This window comes from Ornithorhynchus anatinus, chromosome 11 (genome assembly GCF_004115215.2).
Source record: "Ornithorhynchus anatinus isolate Pmale09 chromosome 11, mOrnAna1.pri.v4, whole genome shotgun sequence".
NCBI classification, from domain to species: Eukaryota; Metazoa; Chordata; class Mammalia; order Monotremata; family Ornithorhynchidae; genus Ornithorhynchus; species Ornithorhynchus anatinus.
The window spans coordinates 9,609,139-9,630,718 of NC_041738.1; the positions used below are offsets into that span (position 1 = coordinate 9,609,139).

Consider the following 21,580-nt stretch of genomic DNA (forward strand, 5'->3'; position numbering starts at 1 on the left):
AAGCACTCAAATATACCATTATTACTACTAACAACAACATTAGTAAGCTGTAAGCTCGTTATAGGCAGGAACTGTGTCTGTTTGTTATACTGAACTCTTCCAAGCGCTTAGTACAGTGCTCTGCACATATTAAGCACTAAATACAGCTGATTGACTTAATATTATTATGGTATTTAAGCACTTACTATGTGTCAAGCACTGTTCTAAGTGCTGGGGAAAGATATAACAAGTCAGTCAGTTCTCATCCCACATGGGGCTCACAGTTTGATAGGAGGGAGAACAGGTATTGGATCCCCATTCTACTGATGTGGAAACAGAAACACAGAGAAGTTGAGCAGTTTTTAATTCAATGAAAAGCCTCGCAGGATTAAGCTCACACCTTTGCAGTTATTCAACTAGAAGACAATCTATGAGGTTAAAAGGACTTCATTATGACACAAGTAAAATAGACCTGTACATTGGGGAGAATGGGAGAAAAATCAAAGCAGAGATGTGGAGAAAGCAGAAAATAGCTGCAATTCCAGCAAAGTCCGAGCCCACTGAATTTTGAGGCCTCCTCTTTCTTTCATCATTCAGGCTGTTTGAAAGTCGATTTTGCCATGTTAAGACATGTTGCCGTTGCCTCAGTTTTTCACTTTACTATCGGTTGTTCCACACTGACCTCCTATAGCATCTTCAAAATTTGCCTCTAAGAGACAGAAAGAAGACAGCTTGCCTGACAAAAGGATCCTTTGAACTCAGGGAGTTTAGATTATCCCTTTAAGCCTGTGACTTCATGAACGCCAAGCCACAGAAACCAGCATTGAAATCTTATTATCAGACTTACCTAGAGACCCTTATAAATTCAGGTCATGCCATTCCCCACCAACACCACTCCCCACACATACATCCTTCAGCTCTTCCATCCAACAGAAAATTAACAGTATACATGTTCCACATACAAATCACTCATCAAATTCATCCCCACAAAAAAAGAGAAGGAAACTTCTCCCCTCACCCTTGGCTATAAGGTTGTTCATTCATTCATTCAATAGTATTTATTGAGCGCTTACTATGTGCTGAGCACTGTACTAAGCGCTTGGAATGAACAAGTCGGCAACAGATAGAGACAGTCCCTGCCGTTTGACGGGCTTACGGTCTAATCGGGGGAGACGGACAGACAAGAACAATGGCAATAAATAGAGTCGAGGGGAAGAACATCTCGTAAAAACAATGGCAACTAAATAGAATCAAGGCAATGTACAATTCATTAACAAAATAAATAGGGTAATGGAAATATATACAGTTGAGCGGACGAGTACAGTGCTGTGGGGATGGGAAGGGAGAGGTGGAGGAGCAGAGGGAAAGGGGGATAAAGAGGGTTTAGCTGCAGAGAGGTAAAGGGCGGGTGGCAAAGGGAGTAGAGGGAGAAGAGGAGCTCAGTCTGGGAAGGCCTCTTGGAGGAGGTGAGTTTTAAGTAGGGTTTTGAAGAGAGGAAGAGAATCAGTTTGGCGGAGGTGAGGAGGGAGGGCGTTCCGGGACCGCGGGAGGACGTGGCCCAGGGGTCGACGGCGGGATGGGCGAGACCGAGGGACGGCGAGGAGGTGGGCGGCGGAGGAGCGGAGCGTGCGGGGTGGGCGGTAAAGAGAGAAGGGAGGAGAGGTAGGAAGGGGCAAGGTGATGGAGAGCCTTGAAGCCTATAGTGAGGAGTTTTTGTTTGGAGCGGAGGTCAATAGGCAACCACTGGAGTTGTTTAAGAAGGGGAGTGACAGGCCCAGATCATTTCTGCAGGAAGATGAGCTGGGCAGCGGAGTGAAGAATAGACCTGAGCGGGGCGAGAGAGGAGGAAGGGAGGTCAGAGAGAAGGCTGACACAGTAGTCTAGCCGGGATATAACGAGAGCCTGTAGCAGTAAGGTAGCCGTTTGGGTGGAGAGGAAAGGGCAGATCTTGGCGATATTGTAGAGGTGAAACCGGCAGGTCTCGGTAACGGATAGGATGTGTGGGGTGAACGAGAGAGACGAGTCAAGGATGACACCGAGATTGCGGGCCTGAGAGACGGGAAGGATGGTCATGTGTGAGGCAGGGAACAAGCCTACCAACTGTTAAACTGTACTCTCCCAAGCATTTAGTACAGTGCTCTGGACACAGTAAATGCTCAATAAATACCACTGATTGATTGAGACCAGAACAGGAAGTCACAAAACCAATCGCTTGTGACCTGATTATCCTTAGGCTGGCTAGTGCCTTTTAGGCACTGGGGCCAGACATATCTTTAGAACAGTATTTCCAACAACTCTACTCAACAATTTCTGAGGAGACCCACCCTTGTGAAAAGAACTAAGAATGGTGGTGCAAACGCAAAGTACCACGTGACGACAGTATGATGGAGGAAATCACCTCAGAACGTATGTGTAGCAGTCCTTGATCAAGCCTGAGTTGAACCTGCCCAGTGTACTGCCCTACAGTGCAGTTTCGACTCGCTGAAACTGAGTAGTTTTTTATTGTATTTGTTAAAAGCTTACTTTGTGCGAGGCACTGTACTAAGTGCTAGGATAAGATATAAGTTAATCAGGTTGAAAACAGTCCAAGTCCCCTATTAAGCTCAGTCTTCATCCCCATTTTCCACATAACAGAACTGAGGCATAGAGAAGTTGAGTGACTTGCCAAAGGACACACAAACACAGTGGTGGAACCAGGATTAAAACCCAGGTCCATCTGACTTCTAGGCCCATGCTCCATCCACTAGGCCACTGTTTTAAGGTATTTATCACTTACTATATGCCAGGCACTGTACTAAGCACTGGGGTAGATGCGAGGCTGGATACAGTCCATGTCCCATATGGGGCTCACAGTTTTAATCCCCATTTTACAGATGAGGTAACTGAGGCCCAGAGAAGTGAAGTGACTTGCCCAAAATCACACAGCAGACAAGTGGCAGAGCCAGGATTACAACCCAGATCCTTCTGATTCCCAGACCCATGATCTATCCACTTGGCCTCCATCCTCCAGATATGGGACAAGGCCAGGGAGGTGAGCTGGATTTTCAAGTCATGCAGTAAAAACAGCCTGTCCTATCCCATGAAAACAGACAACAAAAAAAAACCCATGGGGCAAGCCTCCACCAGGTTTTCCAAGGAGGCATTAATAGGGAATGAAAAATACAAGACAGCTCATGACTAAAAAGGCCATCATCTGTTTTTCTGAACTAAAGGAGAGCTATTGTTGCTGATTGCCTAATGATTCCCACCCTAACCTCAAGCACCAAAGTTTCCCCACCCCCAAGGATCAATTCTGCACCCTCCTCTGTATCCTGCACCGCCCCTCCTCATCCCCCATGCACCCATAATATTTCTGCTTGTGTCCCATGCTATTTTACACTAGGCCTTGAGCCCTGTGCTTCAGGACTGATCTCTATTCCTCCAAAACCTTCAAAGGCTACCTGCTCCCCTCCCCGGAGCAGGAATTCTTGACCATTGCCTTTTAGGCAAACAACTCTCTCCGCCTTATCAGCTGTTTCCTTATCAATTCTCTTCTCATTCCTCCCAAAGTCACCTCTTCCCTAGGCCTCTGCCCCTTGCTCACACCCTTCTTCCTTCAAATCCCAGACCAAAGCTTTCCCCAGCTTCAAAGTCCTCCTGAAATCTCACCTCCAAGGTCATTTCCCAGCTTCACTTTCTTAAGGCTCTTTTTACAATTGACAAGCAACTTCTCTTTTACCTCTCTGTAAATTTTATATCTGTTGATCAGTTAGTTCAAAAGCTTTCTGGGGCAGAGATAATGGTTCTACCCTTATGATACTCTCCCAGTGTTTAAGACAGTTTTCTGCACCCAGTAGGTACTCAAAAAAATAAATTAGTGATCGATTATACAACATGCCAGAAAGTAAGTTAATGGTGGAAACATCAGCATCACATGAGTAAGACTCGAATGCATACTTGTGTCCTGGGCAGTTCTTACCACATTTTCAAATTTCTGAGTTGAACACCCACTTCATAGGGTGGCCACTCATCCAGCTTTATAACTGTCAGGTGTTTTTTTTTTTTTTTTTACCTGCTCTGTCCTACCTGTTACTGGTATGGCCCTGAATACCTTTACTTTCAGTTTTTATTTTTATTTTAAAAAACAGCCAGTGACTAAATTCTACATATTACTGACTGGAACTTTGCTTTTCAACTTGCTTGCACTGCAACAAATCTAAGAACTTAATGCTGTCACCAAAGATCTTACTCAGGTAGGGTAAGTAGGGTTACTCATTTTGAGAATTTTCCCTCCTACTTATACTGTGAGCCCCATGCTAGTCAGGGACTGTGCCCAACCTAATTCACTTGTATTTACTTCAGTGCTTAGAAGAGTGCTTAACGCATAAATGCTTAAATACCACTAAAAAAATGGACAGAAATTAAATCAACAGTTACCTCCACAAAGTAAATAGGTTGCTTTTTAAAATATAGCAGGGGGAGGGGGTAGAAGAGTTGGCAAAGGTGAGTCTGCAGTAGCCGTCCTAGTCAGCTCCACCACTTGTCTGCTGGGTGACCTTGGGCATATCACTTCTCTGTGCCTGAATTACCTCATCTGTAAAATGGTGACAAACTGTGAGTCCCATGGACATGGGGCATGGGACATGGACTGTGCCCAACTTGACCACCTTGAATCTATTCCAGCGCTTTGCACAGTGCCTGGCACATAAGCTCTTAAACACCATTAATAGTAAAATAATGATAATAATAATAATAATAAATAGCCCTGAATGGCTATATGTTTCATATGGGAGAACATGGGACTGGAAGTCAGGAATCTGGGATCTACTCCCAGCTCTGCCAATTGCCTGTGTGACCTTGGGCAAGTCACAACCTCTCTGGGCCTCATTTTCAACAGCTGCTTTTTCCCTACCTCAGACTGTCAGGGAGGGACCTTACTGACCTGATTAATTTACCTCTACTTGCGGGTTTAGCACTTAGTAAGCTCTTAATAAACACCGTAATTTATATTATGACCCAGCATCCTAGCTTTTCTACCTACCTTCTTTACCTTCCCTTCAATGACCTCTTGCCCATGAATTTATCTAAAAATCTCCTGACCTTCCAAAACTTAAGGAAGGAGCAACTCCAGGTTCACCCGATCCAGACTTGAGAAGCAATAAGGCCTATTGAAAGAGCACAGGCCTGGAACCAAATGACTGGTTACTGTACTCTCCCAAGTGCTTCAAGTGCTTACAGTGCTCTGCACACACAGTAAGTGCTCAACACAACTGATTGTGAGAAAGAGAGATGCACTTGAAAGTTAGGGAAAAAAATCCATAATCCGAGAATAAATTAGGACACATGAACCTGCTTACCTGGCTCAAACAACACTAATCAAAGGTATTTACTGTGCACTTCCTATCTACAGTACTAAGCAGCATTTGAGAGAGTACAACACAATAGAGTTGGTAAACCTGATCCCTGCCCTGAAAGAGCTTACAGTCTCCTTAGGGGGGGACTGACATTAAAATAAATAATAGATAGGGAAAATGGCAGAGAATAAGGATTTGTACACAAGTACTGAGGAGTGAATATCACTAAATCTCCAGGTTTAAGTGGAAAACAAACATCAGTTAGTCTAGGACAAAGGCAGAGAAGTGGAATAAATGCTGGTTCACTATTTACCTCACAATGAATTATCTGGACATATCTGCATCTCAATCTTGGAGCTTCATTCTCTGAATTTTCTCAAATGAGAGCTCTTGAGGCCTCTCAGGGTTTGAACAAGTTAAGCTTCTTCAAAAACTGCCTCAAAAAATTCTACAAAGCCACTCATGCTCACACTTACTAGATGGTTAAAAATTACATTTGAATCAATGCTTTTGCATTTAATTTTTGGAAAGCGACACTTCTATAGTCTGACCTAGTGTAGCTCTTGATTTCAAATGATTCAACTGTAATCAACAACCCCTTTCACAATCTTAGATAAATTCATCAGATTAACACCCCCCTCTTCCAGAGTGTTTTAAAAAATATAACACATTCTATTAATTTAGACCTTGAGAAAGAGGCTGTTGGCCTCCAAAAATCTTGGTTTTGGCCCTAATAGTTCTCCCAAAGGACATTACAAAATCCTCTCCTACAAAAAAAAAAATCTTCACAAATTTAATGTTATGAAATGTGGTTTCCCATCCTCCTAAAACCTTAAATGGATGCACATTTATGGCAACAGATGGTATCTGCAAGGTTTGTCTTGTCACTGCTGACAGTTTAGAATAGTCACCAACATCATAATTAGTAAGATTCATCAGACTCAACAGATCATCGTGCAATTTGGTAAATTCAAAATCAAAAAATACCAAACACCCATGAGAGGTCTAGTTTCAAATGCTGAAAAGATGAATCCAAAGATCTTACTCAGGTACTTGGAGTGATATTTTGAGAACCCCCACCCCCTCCCACATCTTGAACCCCACAATTTACAAATTCCAGAAAAACTTCAGAAATCCAAACCCATGTGAAAAGGGGGCAACCACTCAAGAATCTTTATTGATACCCATTTGTTTGCTCCGGCAGGGTCTACTACTGGGGACTGCAGGAAGTTACTGAGGTTGGACAAAAGGCTTGCAGAGCTAGCAAAACTCAATGGGGGAGATCTGGCCAACATCCAAAAAAAGGAGACACAATAGAAGCTTCAAGCCAAGTACAAAGGGAAGAACTCCACCAATGAAGGGGGGAAACTGCAGAACCAGCAGGCTCCTCTCTCTCTCCCTGCCCACAAAAGCCAGGCCCACAGGCACAGGCTACCTTGCAGCAGCCATCTTAGGAGATGCAGTGTGGTCCAGTGGAAAGAGCACAGGCCTGGGAGTCAAAGGACCTGGGTTCTAAGTCTGGCTCTGCCACTTATCTCTTGTGTGACCTCAGGCAGTCTCTTCATCTCTCTGTACTTCAGTTTCCTCAACTGTAAAATGGGGAACACCTGCTATCCTTCCTACTTAGACTGTAAGCTTTATGTGGGATAGGTTCTGGTTCTGACCTGATTAACTTCTATCTACCCCAACGCTTGACAATATAATCAGCACTCAAATACTATCTTTAACAGGTTCAAGGATGAAGTGGCAAGTTTTGGTTTGTTACTTTAAAAAAAAAGTGGTACTTGTTAAGCGCTATGTGCCAGGCTCTCTACTGAGCACTAGGGTGGATACAAGCTAATCAGGTTGGACTCAGTCCATATCCCACATGGACTCTCAGTCTTAATCCCCATTTTACAGATGAGGCACAGAGAAGTTAAGTGACGGCCAGGAATTGGGAGTCTTTCGGGCTGGGACTGGTTCAGCTGGAGTCCCAGGGAGGAGGATGGGGGCAGACAGGTAAGAAGTGTATGCCATTTGGCAGGCAAAGCACTTGACTGAATTAGAAGTTTTAATCTGATGAGAGCAGCAACTAGGAATCACTCAGGGTTTCTGAGAAGGGACACAACCAGAATACCTCAGGAAGTTTAGAGATCTTGTCATTTCCTTTTATTCAACATGGGATAAACCCCGCTGACCAGCTGAGGAACCACAAGTTCAGGCTGCCGAATGAGCCAGTTTATCCAGCAGCATCTTAGATTTTGGATGGCAATTTTAGACAAATCTTAGACAAATCTGAAGGAAAAATACATACATGGCAGGTTGGAGTGGTCCCAGGTAAACCAATCAGCCCCATAATAATAATAATAATGTTGGTATTTGTTAAGCGCTTACTATGTGCCGCGCACTGTTCTAAGCGCTGGGGTAAACACAGGGGAAGCAGGTTGTCCCACGTGGGGCTCACAGTCTTCATCCCCATTTTACAGATGAGGGAACTGAGGCACAGAGAAGTTAAGTGACTTGCCCACAGTCACACAGCTGACAAGTGGCAGAGCTGGGATTCGAACTCATGAGCCCTGACTCCAAAGCAGGGGCCATACCAAATGGCCCCTGCTCTAACTCATTCCAAGGCCTGGATTTCTCATCTGAGGTGGAGCCTGCTCGATACACGTTCAGTTAGGGCCTACGGTGTTCTCACAATCTTCAATTCCCTCACTCTCCCACCCACCTCAGCTCTCTGAGCAACAGAGGGGAGGGAGCTGCCCAAATTGAGGAGGGTGCCCTGTTAGCATTCACACTCAGCCGCAATCTCCTTTTTCTTTTTTTTAAATGGTATTTGTGAAGCACTTCGTAAGTGCCAGGCACAGTCCTAAGCACTGGGGTAGACACAAGGTAATCGGTTGGACATAGTCCATGTCCCATATGGGGCTCACAATCTTAATCCCCATTTTACAGATGAGGTAACAGGCACAGAGCAAGTGAACTGAATTGCCCAAGGTCACACAGCAGACAAGTGGCAGAGCCAGGATCAGAACCCAGGTCCTTCAGACTTCCAGGTGGTTTCTTCTAGAGGGACCATGAGGATCCACTCACTTCTCCTAAAGTGGAGCGGGGGTATGGGAGAGAGAGGGGAAAGGGAGAGGATTCATTTTTTAACAAACCCCACATGGCTCAAAACTCACTTTTCCATATGTGCCTCTTGGCCGACACACTGCACATGTGCACGGCTGTTTCATTCCCTACACCACATTGCATTCTAGCCAGATTAGGTGAGAAGACCATTCCCCAACTCCCTAATGGTGTTCAAAAGGCAGAATGAAAACATGTGTCATGGGGAAAAATGGGTACATTGGCACTAAAAAAAGAAAAAAAATCACAGCCCATACAGGGATTTCACCTACGGAAATTTTATCACCACATTTAACCCCTGTTCTATGTTCAAAGCCACGAGAAGGCATCTATGCCTTTACGTTTGGAACACTCTTCGTAGGCAGGAGCCAGGACCTTTGATTCCTAATTTATTTTTCCAAGCATCTAATAGAGCAGGAGGTCAGAGATTATGGGAGAATGGGGGTGAGCTGAAATAGAGCAGGTTGCAGCTAGAGAAGTAGGGACCAATAGTAATCCAGGGATAACGAGGAGGAAAGTTTAGAAGTCTGAGGCCACTTATAAAAACAAAGGAGTTCCACAAGTTGCATGTCAACGGGGGCTCATTCTAGTCTACAGGGCCTTCTCTGGCAGTGAAGATTTCTGGCTACATGCTCCACATGAGACCCCAATCAGAAAACTGCCCACCTTCCCAGCCAGCATACGCCCGTCAGTGGCTCCAGCCGAAAGAGGCTGGAAATGATCGAAGCCAGGAAACAGGAAGGGCTCTCGGCACAAACTGACCTGACAGTTCTTTGGACTAAGCCCTCTGCCTACTGTGAAGTAGAGGTTCCTATCGTCTTATCATCCATAGTATTTGAGCGCTACGTGCATTTCCTCCTATGCCTAGGTGAATAGATCAGCCACCATGGGAGCATTCACATTCGCCAACCAGCTGCTCTTTAAATCATCCTGGAATGACCCAATTCCTCACTAAAAGGCTTGGGAAAATTCTCATATTGAGTTCTGAAACGTGTGGACCCGAGCTCAAAATTAAGACGTTCTTCAAACACACTCCCATATGACTGACTGGGCAAAAATATAGGAACAGGAAGAAGGCCGGAGGGGGGAAGGGGGATGGTGTTCTGGAACATCCTCGTGATAAAAATGTTTAAAACATAAACCCCTTCACCTCTGTGGTTTCTTCAGGGCCAATGTCCTCTTAAGTACTCATGATTTTATGGTAACAAAGACCCCTCAACAAAATAAGGTTTTCTTCAAAAAAACACCAGGCAAGACACTCAAAGATACAGGGCTCTTCCAAGGATTTGGCAGTTAAGCAGTCGATTTCCAGAGCTCACTGTCTCTGAAGGAAAGACGATTCAACGTTAGGACCTGGCAGCCATTTCAGGGTTTTGACTGTCGCAACGGTTCTGTTCCTTGGCCATGTTTCCTCTTCCAGGCTCGGCAAGGTGTGTCTCCTTCCCCGGTAAACGCATTCCTTTCAGATGACCCAATTACTTAACAGTTTGAAGCAGTGAACTTTCCCTGCAACAACATCCTTATGGGCATAGTCTTTCCACTTTTTTTCATTTGCTTTTAATGGCATTTGCTAAGTGCTTACTACATGCCGGGCACTGTACTGAGTGCTGGGGTAAACACACATTTATCAAGTTGACACAGTCCCTATCCCACATGAGGCCCACAGTCCTAATCCCTGTTTTTCAGATGAGGTAAACACAGAAGTCACTTGGCCAAGATCACACAAGAGACAAATGGTGGAGCCAGGATTAGAACCCAAGTCCTGACTTCCAAGCCTAAGCTCTAGCCTTTAGGCTCAGGGTTCTCTTCTCTTCACCAAACTACTATTTTTTCCCTGGTTATGCGATACACCAAGATGGCACCAAAGTCTTGGATCCCAGGTGCAGCAATAAAAGTCCTGGGAGAAGTCTATTCAACGGTCTGTCCCCAACTACAAGGTGTGAACTGTCCCAAGTGCTTAGAACAGTGCTCTGCACATAGTAAGTGCTCAATATATACCATTGATTGATTGTTGGAAATGAGTAGACGAACACCCCCCCATCCCCCATTTAGGGCCACCTGGTTCTGAACCTCAGAGGAAGTAACCTCCTTGCTCAAAAAGAGAAGAGAGCAATTTGCAGATTGATGAGATTTGCAGAGAAATATAATTTCTTCCTTCAGAGCATTTCCAAGATTCAACCATTTCTCCCCATCCTGAGCCTCCACTAGTCTATATACATAACGTGTGCAGGGAACGTAGCTACCAAATGTTAGATCGTCCTCTCCAAAGTGCTTATCACAGTGCTCAGCACACAGTAAGAGCTCAAATATGACTGATACCTGTTAGTCTATACACATACCTTGTGGACCTGGATCGTGTCTACGAAACCTACTATATTGTTCTCTCCCAAGCACTTAATACAGTGCCCTACGCGCAGTAAGCACTCAAATATGATTGATAGCTACCAGCTAAAGCCTTGCACTGGTCTCCTCACAGGCCTCCTTGCCTCAGTCTCTCCCCTCTGACTGCCCACATCTTTGTAAAACTTCGTCTACACACCTCACCCCATACTTCAAAAATCTCCAACGGCTGCCCATTCGTCTGTGCACTGAGCAGAAACTACAGACAATTGACTTTAAAGCAATTGACTCTCTCCCTACTACTTATCCACTCTTCTGCCACTCCATCCCAACTGCCAATTTTCACTCAAGATAACTTAGTCACTGTGCCCCATTTTATTCGGTCACGCCTCCGACCCCTGGCTCACCTCCTCCCGTTGCCTACGTAAAGAACAGAACAAAGCTCTCTCCATTGTCAAAGCCCGTCTGAAATCACATATCCTCCAAGAGGCCTTCCCTGATTAATTCCTGTTCTTAATCAATCGTATTTACTGAGCACTTACTGTGTGCAGAGCACTGTACTGCTTGTTCTCCCCAGGTTAACCCAACTTCACATGTATGTACTCAACCACCTACGAGGCTTCTGTACATGTTACATACCCTATTTCTTTGGCACTAACTCATACCTATGCCTTTTTCCTTTCACTCATCTAAAAATGACTTTAGCATCAATCTCCTCTGCTAGACTGTAAACCTCTGGAGGTCAGAGATTATGTCTAATTCTATGGTACTCTCCCAGGTGCTTAAATGAAGGAAGCAGCATAGCCTAGTCGAAAGAGCACAGTTCTGGGGATCAGAGAACCTGGGTTCTAATCGCCACTCTGCCACGCATCTGCTGTGTGACCTTGGGCAAGTCACTTCTCTGGGCCTCAGGTCCCTCATCTGCAAAATGGGGCTTCATCATCTGTCCTCCCACCTACTGAGACTGTGAGCCCCATGTTGGACCTGATTGTCTTCTATCTACCCCAGTGCTTGGTATATAGTAAGCATTTAAATACTTTTTAAAATTATTTTTTATTATTCAGTGCCTGGCACCAAATAGGTGCCCAATCAGTACTACTGACTGATAAATCACTGAGCTACAGCTTCAAAGCTCAGCCTGGATATTCAAAACATTAGGGGAAAAAAACCACATGAGTGTCACCAAATTTTCAAAGGTGGAAGAAGCCCTTATCCAAGTAGCCACCCAACTAACTTAAGGGACTATATCCAGGCCATTCTGTATGCTGACTCTAAAGTGTTGCCTTCCAAGTTTATCCCCCCTAACCGCCTCCCAAAAAAAATACGCAACAGTTTTCCCCTCAGCTGGGGAAGAAGCAACAAAAACACTTTTTCCTCCATACTGAAGCTATTTCAGGACAAACCTAAGCACTAAGTACTCACCAGTCCCCACAGCATTTCCATCTTTATTATTAGTTCCTTTTCCCTGAAATTTATTTTAATGTCTGCCTTCCCCACTAAACTAAGACCCTTATGGGCAGGGACTATACTCTACTCTCCCAGGGTGTTCAGTACACAATTGGTGCTCAATAGTGTAATAATAATAAATTACACTGTAGTGGCCCCCACTTGAGCCACACCTATGAATAGCTAGTAGGCAGTTTGCAGTTTATCTGAGAAGGAAGTTAGAACCTTGAAAATCAGTCCAACAGTAAATTTGAAGATAAGCATAATGTTCTTTTGTAGTCTAATGCAAAACACTCAAGGCAGGGTCTTTAAAGCTTTCCATTCTATCCTGACCCAGAAGGGGGGTGCTGCGGGGGAGTTGTCACTTCTGCATAGGACAAATATAATTATAGAAAAGATTCATTTAACAAAAAATCCTGCATTCACATTAGATCCTTGATAGAGAAGGAGAGTCACATGAGGATGAAAGCTCCAGGAACAATTATCCTAGCTAGCTTTCAATTTAAATCAGCTTTCTACTCTTTACATTTAAAAGTCACACTTGCAGTTTGTAGTTAGGTGAAATTCAGTTTGTGATGAGATAAGGCAGAAGAAAAAAATTCCCAAGAGAAGTGAATGTTTGGTGTGCTACATCTGATACAAATCACTGGGGGCCTCCGGATTGATAAAAGCCATTTCTATTTTGAAAATGCACATGTAGGCGTGTTCAATCTAAGCCATAAATCAAGACATGCTGTTCTAGATACAATTAGGCCTCGAGGTGATCTGTTTAATCTCAATTTTTTTTTTTTTTAAATCACAAGCCTTGTATATCGAATGCCTCCCAAATTGTTTTCATGCAGCCATTCTAAGTGATTGCAAATACAGAAACATCCCTAGATTTTTAGGCCATAGGAATTTTCTATGTCACTGCAAGAGCTCTACGTGACTATGGTAAAGCCAATTCAAAAACAGAAATTTAAAGAATGAGAAAATAGAATGAACTACTCGTTGAATGAGCAAAAGATTGACTCAAGGCATAAAAGTGTCAATCGTGAAGATCCGATTTTATATTTAGTTTGTCTTTTGGGGAGTGGGGGGGGAGAGAAAGATTTATTGCCAGGAATTGATCAGCTCTCTAGCAATGAAGACAAGCCCTTTCATAAGCTGAAGTGATCACTACACTTCTGCAGTCAAGGTTCACATAGCTCAGGGCTCACCCCCATGCAGGCTCTGGGTGGGAGAGAACCACTGCTATAATGGGAAGATGTGCAAGGCAATGCCCTGCTTGGGAAAGATTAACTTACAAAATACCTCCTCCTGAAAAGGACGCTCTTACATATCTTATGATCAATTATTAAGAACGTTTCCCTAACCAGTACATGGGTTTCACTCCAAATCCACCACTTTACACCACTAATTTAGCCCTCTCCCACCTGGGGCTTCTTGGCCCTCTGCTTTCTGCCAAATGCATCATTTGCTTCCAAAATATTTCAAAGGCTTGCTCTCTGAGTCCAGGGCAGCTTCAGCCCTGGACTCAGCTCCCCAAATAGGAGCCATTTGGGAACAGGATGCACTGGGATATAGAAGAGGAAGTGGTCGAGATTTTAACAGGTGTAAGAGATTAATTCAGTCATCACCATGCAGCCCCAGGGATTCTCCATACCAAGCAACCCGATCTCTACTTCAGCTGAAAAACCTCAGGTTCATCTCAGGGAAAATCTTCCTCACCTTCAGCAAGAAGGCCTAAAATAAATTATCTGAATTAAACGGCTTAAACCTTATTACTTTACACGGATTAGTGGAGTGGCACTCAACAGAAAAAAAAATTTCAATATGTAAAAAAAATTCCCAACTCATATTACTAGTTTGACAAAGGGAAATCATCTTATTAGACATTTTTAAAAAAATCAGTTCTCTAGAGCAGCTTGGAAGAAAAGGATTCAAAGCAATAAAGGTTCTCCTGGGAGCTGCCAGTGTTTTAATTAATTTTGCTGCTAAATTCATGTGAGCTATAAAAACTGTCAAATGAAAGCAACACACCCTGATTACTGCTGTGAAAATATTGGTAAAATGTCCCTTTAAATACAGCTAGGTGAGTGTGAACTGGCGAAAAGGGATGTCGTGCTAAATCGGAGTCTGATTTTGAAATCATCAGGTTCCTAAATGTGAAGGACGAGATTTAAATGAAAGCAAGGAGGTGAGGGAAATAATGAATTTGCCTTAACTGGTGGCCGACTTCTCACTCGTTCTATCCGGTTCTTCATTAAACCTTAGCAGCTGACGAAAGCTGAAAACCAAATCCCAAATTGAGGTGGATTTCCTCTCAAAAAAAAAAAAAAAAAAAAAAAGTCTGGCTTGCTCTCCTGCAATCATTTCAGACCTCCAGGCTTCTAACACATTACATTCGGGTACAGTCTTAAATTTTAATATCAGGAAAATGGTAATGTTGATACCTACCCCTGCATAACTCCAGTTATGAAACACAAATATTTGGCTAACGCTTCGCCTGGGAGACAGTTTAAAAAACAAACAATTAAATAAAAAAAAAAACCCAAGCAGGAAAATGCCATCTTGCCCAGAAGAATGCATTTATCTGAGGCTTTTCCCATAGGAAGTTGTCATCTACTACCAAGCTTCCAGGCCAATTCAAGACTCACATTCCTTGGTTACAAGCCAGGAATGCAGGGGTCACTTCTAATTCTAAAAAAAATAAAAATAAAAGAGGGAAGGAACAATGCTACGAAATCATACCGGACTTAGCAGCTACACAAAACCCAGCGGGCCAGTACTATCTCCGAAAGCACGTCTCCTTCCAGGCGAGAAATATTTCTGCAAAGGAGGCCGGGCTCCAGGAGCCAAAAGGAGTCTCGCCTCTGCCCTGAATTTCTTTAGATCTGGTGGCACGTCCAAACTCCAGCACCAACCTCGGCAGGGGCGAGGGGCAAGGGCGATTTCGTCTCATTTCACCTGCTCATTCAATAGTATGTACTGAGCGCTCACTGTGTGCAGAGCACCCTACTAAGCCCTTGAGAAAGGACAATACGATTGGGAGCTCGTTGTGGGCAGGGGATGGGTCTGATGTTATAGGATCCTCTTCCAAGGGCTCAATAGAGGGGTTTGGACACACAGTAAGTGCTCAATGATAGGGTTACTATTAATGATAATAAGCGGGATTATTATTAATAACAACAAACAGGGACATTCCCTGTAAGTGCTAAAAAAATGTGATTTTGATAATAAGAAGAGGAAGAACCATCAACAGTGACATTCCCTGCCCATCACGAGCTCACAGCCTGGGGGTGGTGGGGGGAGAGACGTCATTATAGAAAAATAAAAAGGCTTATATCATAAAAAGGCTTTACAAATGACGCAGAGGTGGTGGGAACCTTTGTGGGCCGTGGCAGTGGGGCGTCTGAGAGGTGACCTCTAGGCCTTGGGCCGGCTGTGGGCCGGCGGGGCACAGGGCTACCACCTGCGGGGTGGTGGCCTCTCCCAAGCGCTCAGTACAGTGTTCTGCCCGCAGGAAGCGCTCAATCAATAGGACTGACGGATGGCTCCGTGTGCTGTTAGGGGGGGAGATGCGGCCGTCCAGCCGATCTTTGGGGAAGGCAGAGGAAAGGGAGGGGAAAAGGGGGAGCCCCAGTCCCGGGCGGGAAAAGGGGGAGCCCCATTCCCGGGGGGGAAAGGGAACCCCATTCACGGAGAAAGAGGAGCCCCAATCCCAGGGGGAAAAGGGAGCCCCAATCCCGGGGGGGGAAAAGGGAGCCCCAGTCCCGGGGGGGGGAAAGAGGGAGCCCCAGTCCCGGGGGGGGGAAAGAGGGAGCCCCAGTCCCGGGGGGGGGAAAGAGGGAGCCCCAGTCCCGGGGGGGGGAAAGAGGGAGCCCCAGTCCCGGGGGGGAAAGAGGGAGCCCCAGTCCCGGGGGGAAAGAGGGAGCTCCAGTCCCGGGGGGAAAGAGGGAGCCCCAGTCCCGGGGGGGAGCAGCATCAGCAGTCCCCCTCCCCTACCAAGGTTAATTTCGGGAGAAGGAGGAGGAGGAGGAGGAGGAGGAGGAGGAGGAGGAGGAGGAGGAGGGCGGCAAGCCCAGCTGCGCCAAAAAATCCGCCCTGATCCGCCCAGGACAGAAAGGCCTTTCCCCAGGGGGGCGGAGGACAGACACACACACACACACACAGACAGACAGACAGACAGACACAGTCGGTCCCTGCACAGGACCCGTCCCCATCCTCACTCCGCCCCCCGGCCCCGTCGCTTAGCGCTCAGCACAGCGCTCCGCGCAGCGCTCCGCGCCGCCTCACCTCCGAAGGGGGCTGCGCGAGTATGCACGGGGCCGCGCGAGTGTGCCCGGGTCCGCGCCAGCGTGCAGAGGTGTGCACGGCTGTCGGTGCCTTGGGCCGGGCAGCTGCAACCCCAGGTACGGAGCAACGGCCCGAGCCGGCGACTCCGCCGCAGGCACGCACTTGCACAGGCGCTTGCACGCGCCCTTGCACACGCACTTGCCCCGGGCAGCCTGCAGAGCTGCCCCCGCGGGGGCTGGGAAGGTGCGGAGCCCGGAGAGGGGAGGGAGGAGGTTCAGCCCCCAGCGCCTTGCAAGCGACTCTCCGCAGCCCCGAGCTCCTGCGCTGAGCACTGCGCCAAGGAGGGGGGGGCGGGGCGGGTCCGCTCTGCAGCGGCGGCGGCGCCCCGCCATGGGTGCCCGCGGCCCGCAGGAGGAGGAGGAGGAGGAGGAGAAGGTACCTCGATGTATCCGGCCAGCGCGCCCGCGGGCGCCGTGAGCCCCAGCAGACAGAGCAGCAGCAGCCTGCCCATCCCGGCTCCCGCCGCCCCGCTCCTCGTCGCCTCGGCCGCCATCCGCCCGCCTCGCCCGACGCCCGCCAGGACCGACTGAGCCCGCCCCGCCGCCGCCCCGGGGGTTTTACCCCCGCCGGAACTGAGCTCACAGACCACGCCCCCTCCGCGGCCGCCAATGGCCCGGCGCCGAGCCCCGGAGAGCCCGCCCCCTTGGCCGCGCCGTCAGCCAATCGGAGAGCCCGCAGGACCTCGCCCCCCTCGCCGCGCTCCCCGCCCCTGAACGGAGGAGGGAGGGGGAGCGTTGGCCCCGCCCCCGGGAAGCCCCGCCCACGCCTGGTCGGACCACGCCCCCTGGGAGAGCCTCGCCCAATCCGGGTCCGGGACACGCCCCCCTCGGGCATCGGCCACGCCCCCTGAGAGTGTCCCGGCCAATCCGGGCAGGGGACACGCCCACTCCGGGCACAGGACACGCCCCTCGGGAACCCCCCCGCCCACCTCGAGCACACGCCCCGCCCACTCATGGGCCATGCCACGCCCCCGGGAAAGCCCCGCCCAATCCGGGCCCGGGCCACGCCTCCTCGTGACCCGGACCACGCCCCCTGAGAAAGCACCGGCCAATCCGGGCCCGGGACACGCCCCCATGAACCGCCCCACCCACTCCGGGCACGCGTCCCGCCCAATCACGGACCGGGCCACGCCCCCTGGGAAATCCCCGACCAACCCGGGCGCAGACCACGCCCACTCTTGGCCCAGGCCCCGCCCCCAGGAACGCCCCGTCCATTCCGCCACGCCCCTTCCATTACGGCCCAGGCCACGCCCCCGGGAAACCCCCGGCCAATCCGGTATCGGGACACGCCCACTCCGGGCACAGGCCACGCCCTCTGGGAAAGCCCCGCCCCCATCTGCCTGCGGTCAGTGCGGAGGTGTGAACGGCAGTGACCTTTCATTCATTCACTCACTCACTCATTCATTCATTCAATCGTGTTTATTGAGCGCTGGCTGTGTGCAGAGCACTGTGCGGAGCGCTCTGCAGCTCAACCGTAGTCAGTAATAACAATGATGTTGGTATTTGTTAAGCGCTTACTATGTGCAGAGCACTGTTCTAAGCGCTGGGGTAAATCCAGGGTGGAAGCAGCGTGGCTCAGTGGAAAGAGCACAGGCTTGGGAGTCAGAGGGCGTGGGTTCGAATCCCGGCTCTGCCGCTTGTCAGCTGGGTGACTGTGGGCAAGTCACTTAACTTCTCTGTGCCTCAGTTACCTCATCTGTAAAATGGGGATTAAGACTGTAAGCCCCACTTGGGACAACCTAATCACCTGGTATCCCCCAGCGCTTAGAACAGTGCTTTGCACATAGTAAGCGCTTAACAAATACTATTATTATTAATCAGATTACCCCACGTGGGGCTCACAATCTGAATCCCCATTTTACAGATGAGGGGACTGAGGCCCAGAGAAGTGAAGTGATTTGCTCACAGTCACACAACTGACATGCGAGGGAGTTGGGATTCGAACCCATGACCTCTGACTCCCAAGCCCGGGTTCTGTCCACTGATTCACTCTGCTTCCCACTTCACTCCTCTGGGCCTCAGGGACCTTTTCTTCATGCATTCATTCATTCATTCATTCAATCGTGTTTTTTGAGAGCTTGCTGTGTGCAGAGCACTGTGCTAAGAGCTTGGAATGGACAATTTGGCAGCAGATAGAGGCCATCCCTGCCCAACGGCAGGCTCATAATCTAAACAGGGGAGAGAGACAACAAAACAAAACAGAATAAAACAAAACAAGGAGTCTGACGTCGATATCGTCAAGATAAATAGAATCATAGATATAATTAACAAAATAAGTAGAGTAATAAATAATATATACAAATATGCACAAGCGATGTGGGGAGGGGAATGGGGAGTGGGGAGGGGATGAACAGAGGGAAAAGAGGGGCTCAGTCTCGGAAGGCCTCCTGGAGGAGGCGAGCTCTCAGGAGGGCTTTGAAGAGGGGAAGAGAGTGAGTTTGGCGGAGGTGAGGAGGGAGAGCATTCCAGGTCAGCGGTAGGACGTGGGCCAGAGGACGTGGGCCAGTTTGAGAAGTGGTGTGACCTAGTGGATAGAGCAGGGGCCTGGGAGTTAGAGGACCTGAGTTCTAATTCCAACTCTACCACATACCTTGCTGTGTGACCTTGGGCAAGTCACTTAACTACTCCGGACCTCGGTTCTCTCATCTACAAAATAGGGATTCAATACCTGTGCTCCCTCCTACTTAGATTGTGAGCCCCATGTGGGACCTATAAACTCTCATGATAATAATGAGAGAAGGTTAGCATTCCCCTTGAGAAGGATGGAAGAGGTCCTAGTGGCCTTTACAGCACACATATGGTTAAGGCATTGCCACCTACTTCCTGGCATCTAACCAAGTTTTTCGAATTGTACATTCCAAGCGCTTAGTACAGTGCTCTGCACATAGTAAGAGCTCAATAAATACTATTGAATGAATAATATAATAGATTGTGCCTGGCACATAGTAAGCACTTAACATATACCATAAAAAAAGGTTTGCAATCTAGCACAGGAGACAACCAGTAAAATAGTTTACATGATGATTTTGGTAAGTATGAAGCACTCACCTTGTGCCAAACACTTACTAAGCCGAGGTGTAGAAACAGGATAACCGGATGAATCACAGCCCCTGTCCCATCGAAGGAGAGGAGAGCAGACACCGCTAGACTGTGCTCTCACTGTGGGAAGGGAACGTGTCTACCAACTCTGTTGCATTGTACTCTCCTAAGTGCTCAGTACAGTGCTCTGCACACAATAATGGCTCAATAAATACCATTGATTGATTGATCTCATCCTATTTTGCTGATGAAGAACCCGAGGCCCAGAGAGGTTTAGAGATTTGCCCAAGGAAATAAAGCTGGTTAGTGGCAGAATTGGAACTAGAAACTTGGGCTCTTGACTCCTTCTCTTCCACTAGGCCACACTGTCTCTCCCAAGGATCCTTAGAGTTTATCCTAATCATTAAAGACTTACCCTCTAAAATCCCTAATTTTTTTTAATAACCCAACTAGAGATCTATATAAAAACCTTTCTTGAGCCTCCCAGACTCCCTGGCTTTTCCCTCTAATAATCTATTAAGAGGTTGTTGCATATCTCTCCTCCAAGAATTTACCCAGACCCTTTTTATAATTGTCTGTCTGCACAGCTTCCTGCAGCAATTATCACTGGCTGGTTGTAAAACCGTTTCCTTTTAATCGTCGGGATTTTAAAATGAGGATTTGTTTTAAACGGTTTGATACAGTTGGAAAGACATGGTCTAAGTGTGAGCCTAGAGGTAAGGACGTGAACTTCATGACTTTCTAAAATCGTTTCAGGGACAATTTCTTTCCCTTTGCTTCGACACCTTTACTTTCACATGGGTTCTAATCCCAGCTCTGCCACTTATCTGCTGTGGACCTTGGGCAAGTGACTTAACATCTGCAAAATGGGTTTTTGATACCAGTTCTACCTACCACTTAGACTCTGACACCCATGTGAGACTTGATTATCTTGGATCTACCTCACTGCTCAGAACAGTGCTTACACATAGGGTTTAACAAACCCCACAGATATTATTATCATTATTCTTATTATTCCTCCCCAAAGTTCAGATTCTTCCTGTTCCTTGCTTTGGAGTTTGTCACTGAGTTCTGCCCCTTTTAAAGTGAAATCTTGACAATCACTGCCGCACCTGTTTATGGCTGAAGAAAAGCACAGTAATCAGAGTACACTGGAGGAAATGTGGCCTAGAGTCAAGGGTATGAGTTTGTTCAGTTTGGTTCCTGGCCTCCTGGGTGACCTGGGGTTGGTTGCTTTACTTCTCTGTGGCTCAGTTTCCTCATCTGTAAAATAGGGATGACACCCATTCTCCTTCTTAGGTTCATTTATTCATTCATTCATTTATATTTATTAAATGCTTACTGTGTAGAGCACTGTACTAAGCTCTTGGGAAAGTACAGAACAACAAAAAACAGTGACAATCCCTGCCCACAACAAGCTCATAGTCTAGAGGTTGTGAGCCCCTCTATGAGGCAGGGACCATTTGTGATCTGACATCTTGTATCTACCCCAGAAATTAGCACAGTGCTTGGCATCTAGTAAATCCTAAATGCCATCATGACCCTGTGTAATTCAAGCCCTTATCTTGAAGCAGCGTAATTTAGTGGAAAGAGCCCGGGCTTGGGAGTCAGAGGATGTGGGTTTTAATCCCAGATCCACCACTTGTCTGCTGTGTGATGTTGAGCAAGTTGCTTTACTTCTCTGTGCCTCAGTTACCTCATCTGTAAAATGAGCATTAACACGAGTTCCACGGGGGACAAACTGATTACCCTGTATCTGCCCCAGTGCTTAGAACAGTGCTTGGCACCTAGTAAGCAAGAAGCAGCGTGGCTCAGTGGAAAGAGCATGGGCTTTAGAGTCAGAGGTCAAGGGTTTGAATCCCGGCTAGGCCACTTGTCAGCTGTGTGACTTTGGGCAAGTCACTTAACTTCTCGGTGCCTCAGTTACCTCATCTGTAAAATGGGGATTAAGACTGTGAGCCCCACGTGGGACAACCTGATTCCCCTGTGTCTTCCCCA

General features: G+C 47.3%; 1 protein-coding gene and 1 non-coding gene across 5 annotated transcripts in view; one reads left to right on the forward strand and one right to left on the reverse strand.

The window, feature by feature from the left end:
- Positions 1-17,072, reverse strand: part of APLP2 (amyloid beta precursor like protein 2) — a 76,646-nt gene extending 59,574 nt beyond the window's left edge. For all 4 annotated transcript variants that reach the window (XM_029074573.2, XM_029074576.2, XM_029074575.2 and 1 more), the window contains exon 1: positions 16,924-17,072. In XM_029074573.2, the coding sequence (XP_028930406.1) occupies positions 16,924-17,037 (114 nt within the window). In that variant the 5' untranslated portion in view covers positions 17,038-17,072. The remainder of the gene's footprint in view (positions 1-16,923) is intronic.
- A 2,189-nt stretch (positions 17,073-19,261) lies between these two features.
- On the forward strand, positions 19,262-19,389 carry LOC114815371. Its single transcript, XR_003763134.1, has one exon. It is a non-coding gene; the product is annotated as a U6atac minor spliceosomal RNA (small nuclear RNA).
- The last annotated feature ends 2,191 nt before the right edge of the window (positions 19,390-21,580 follow it).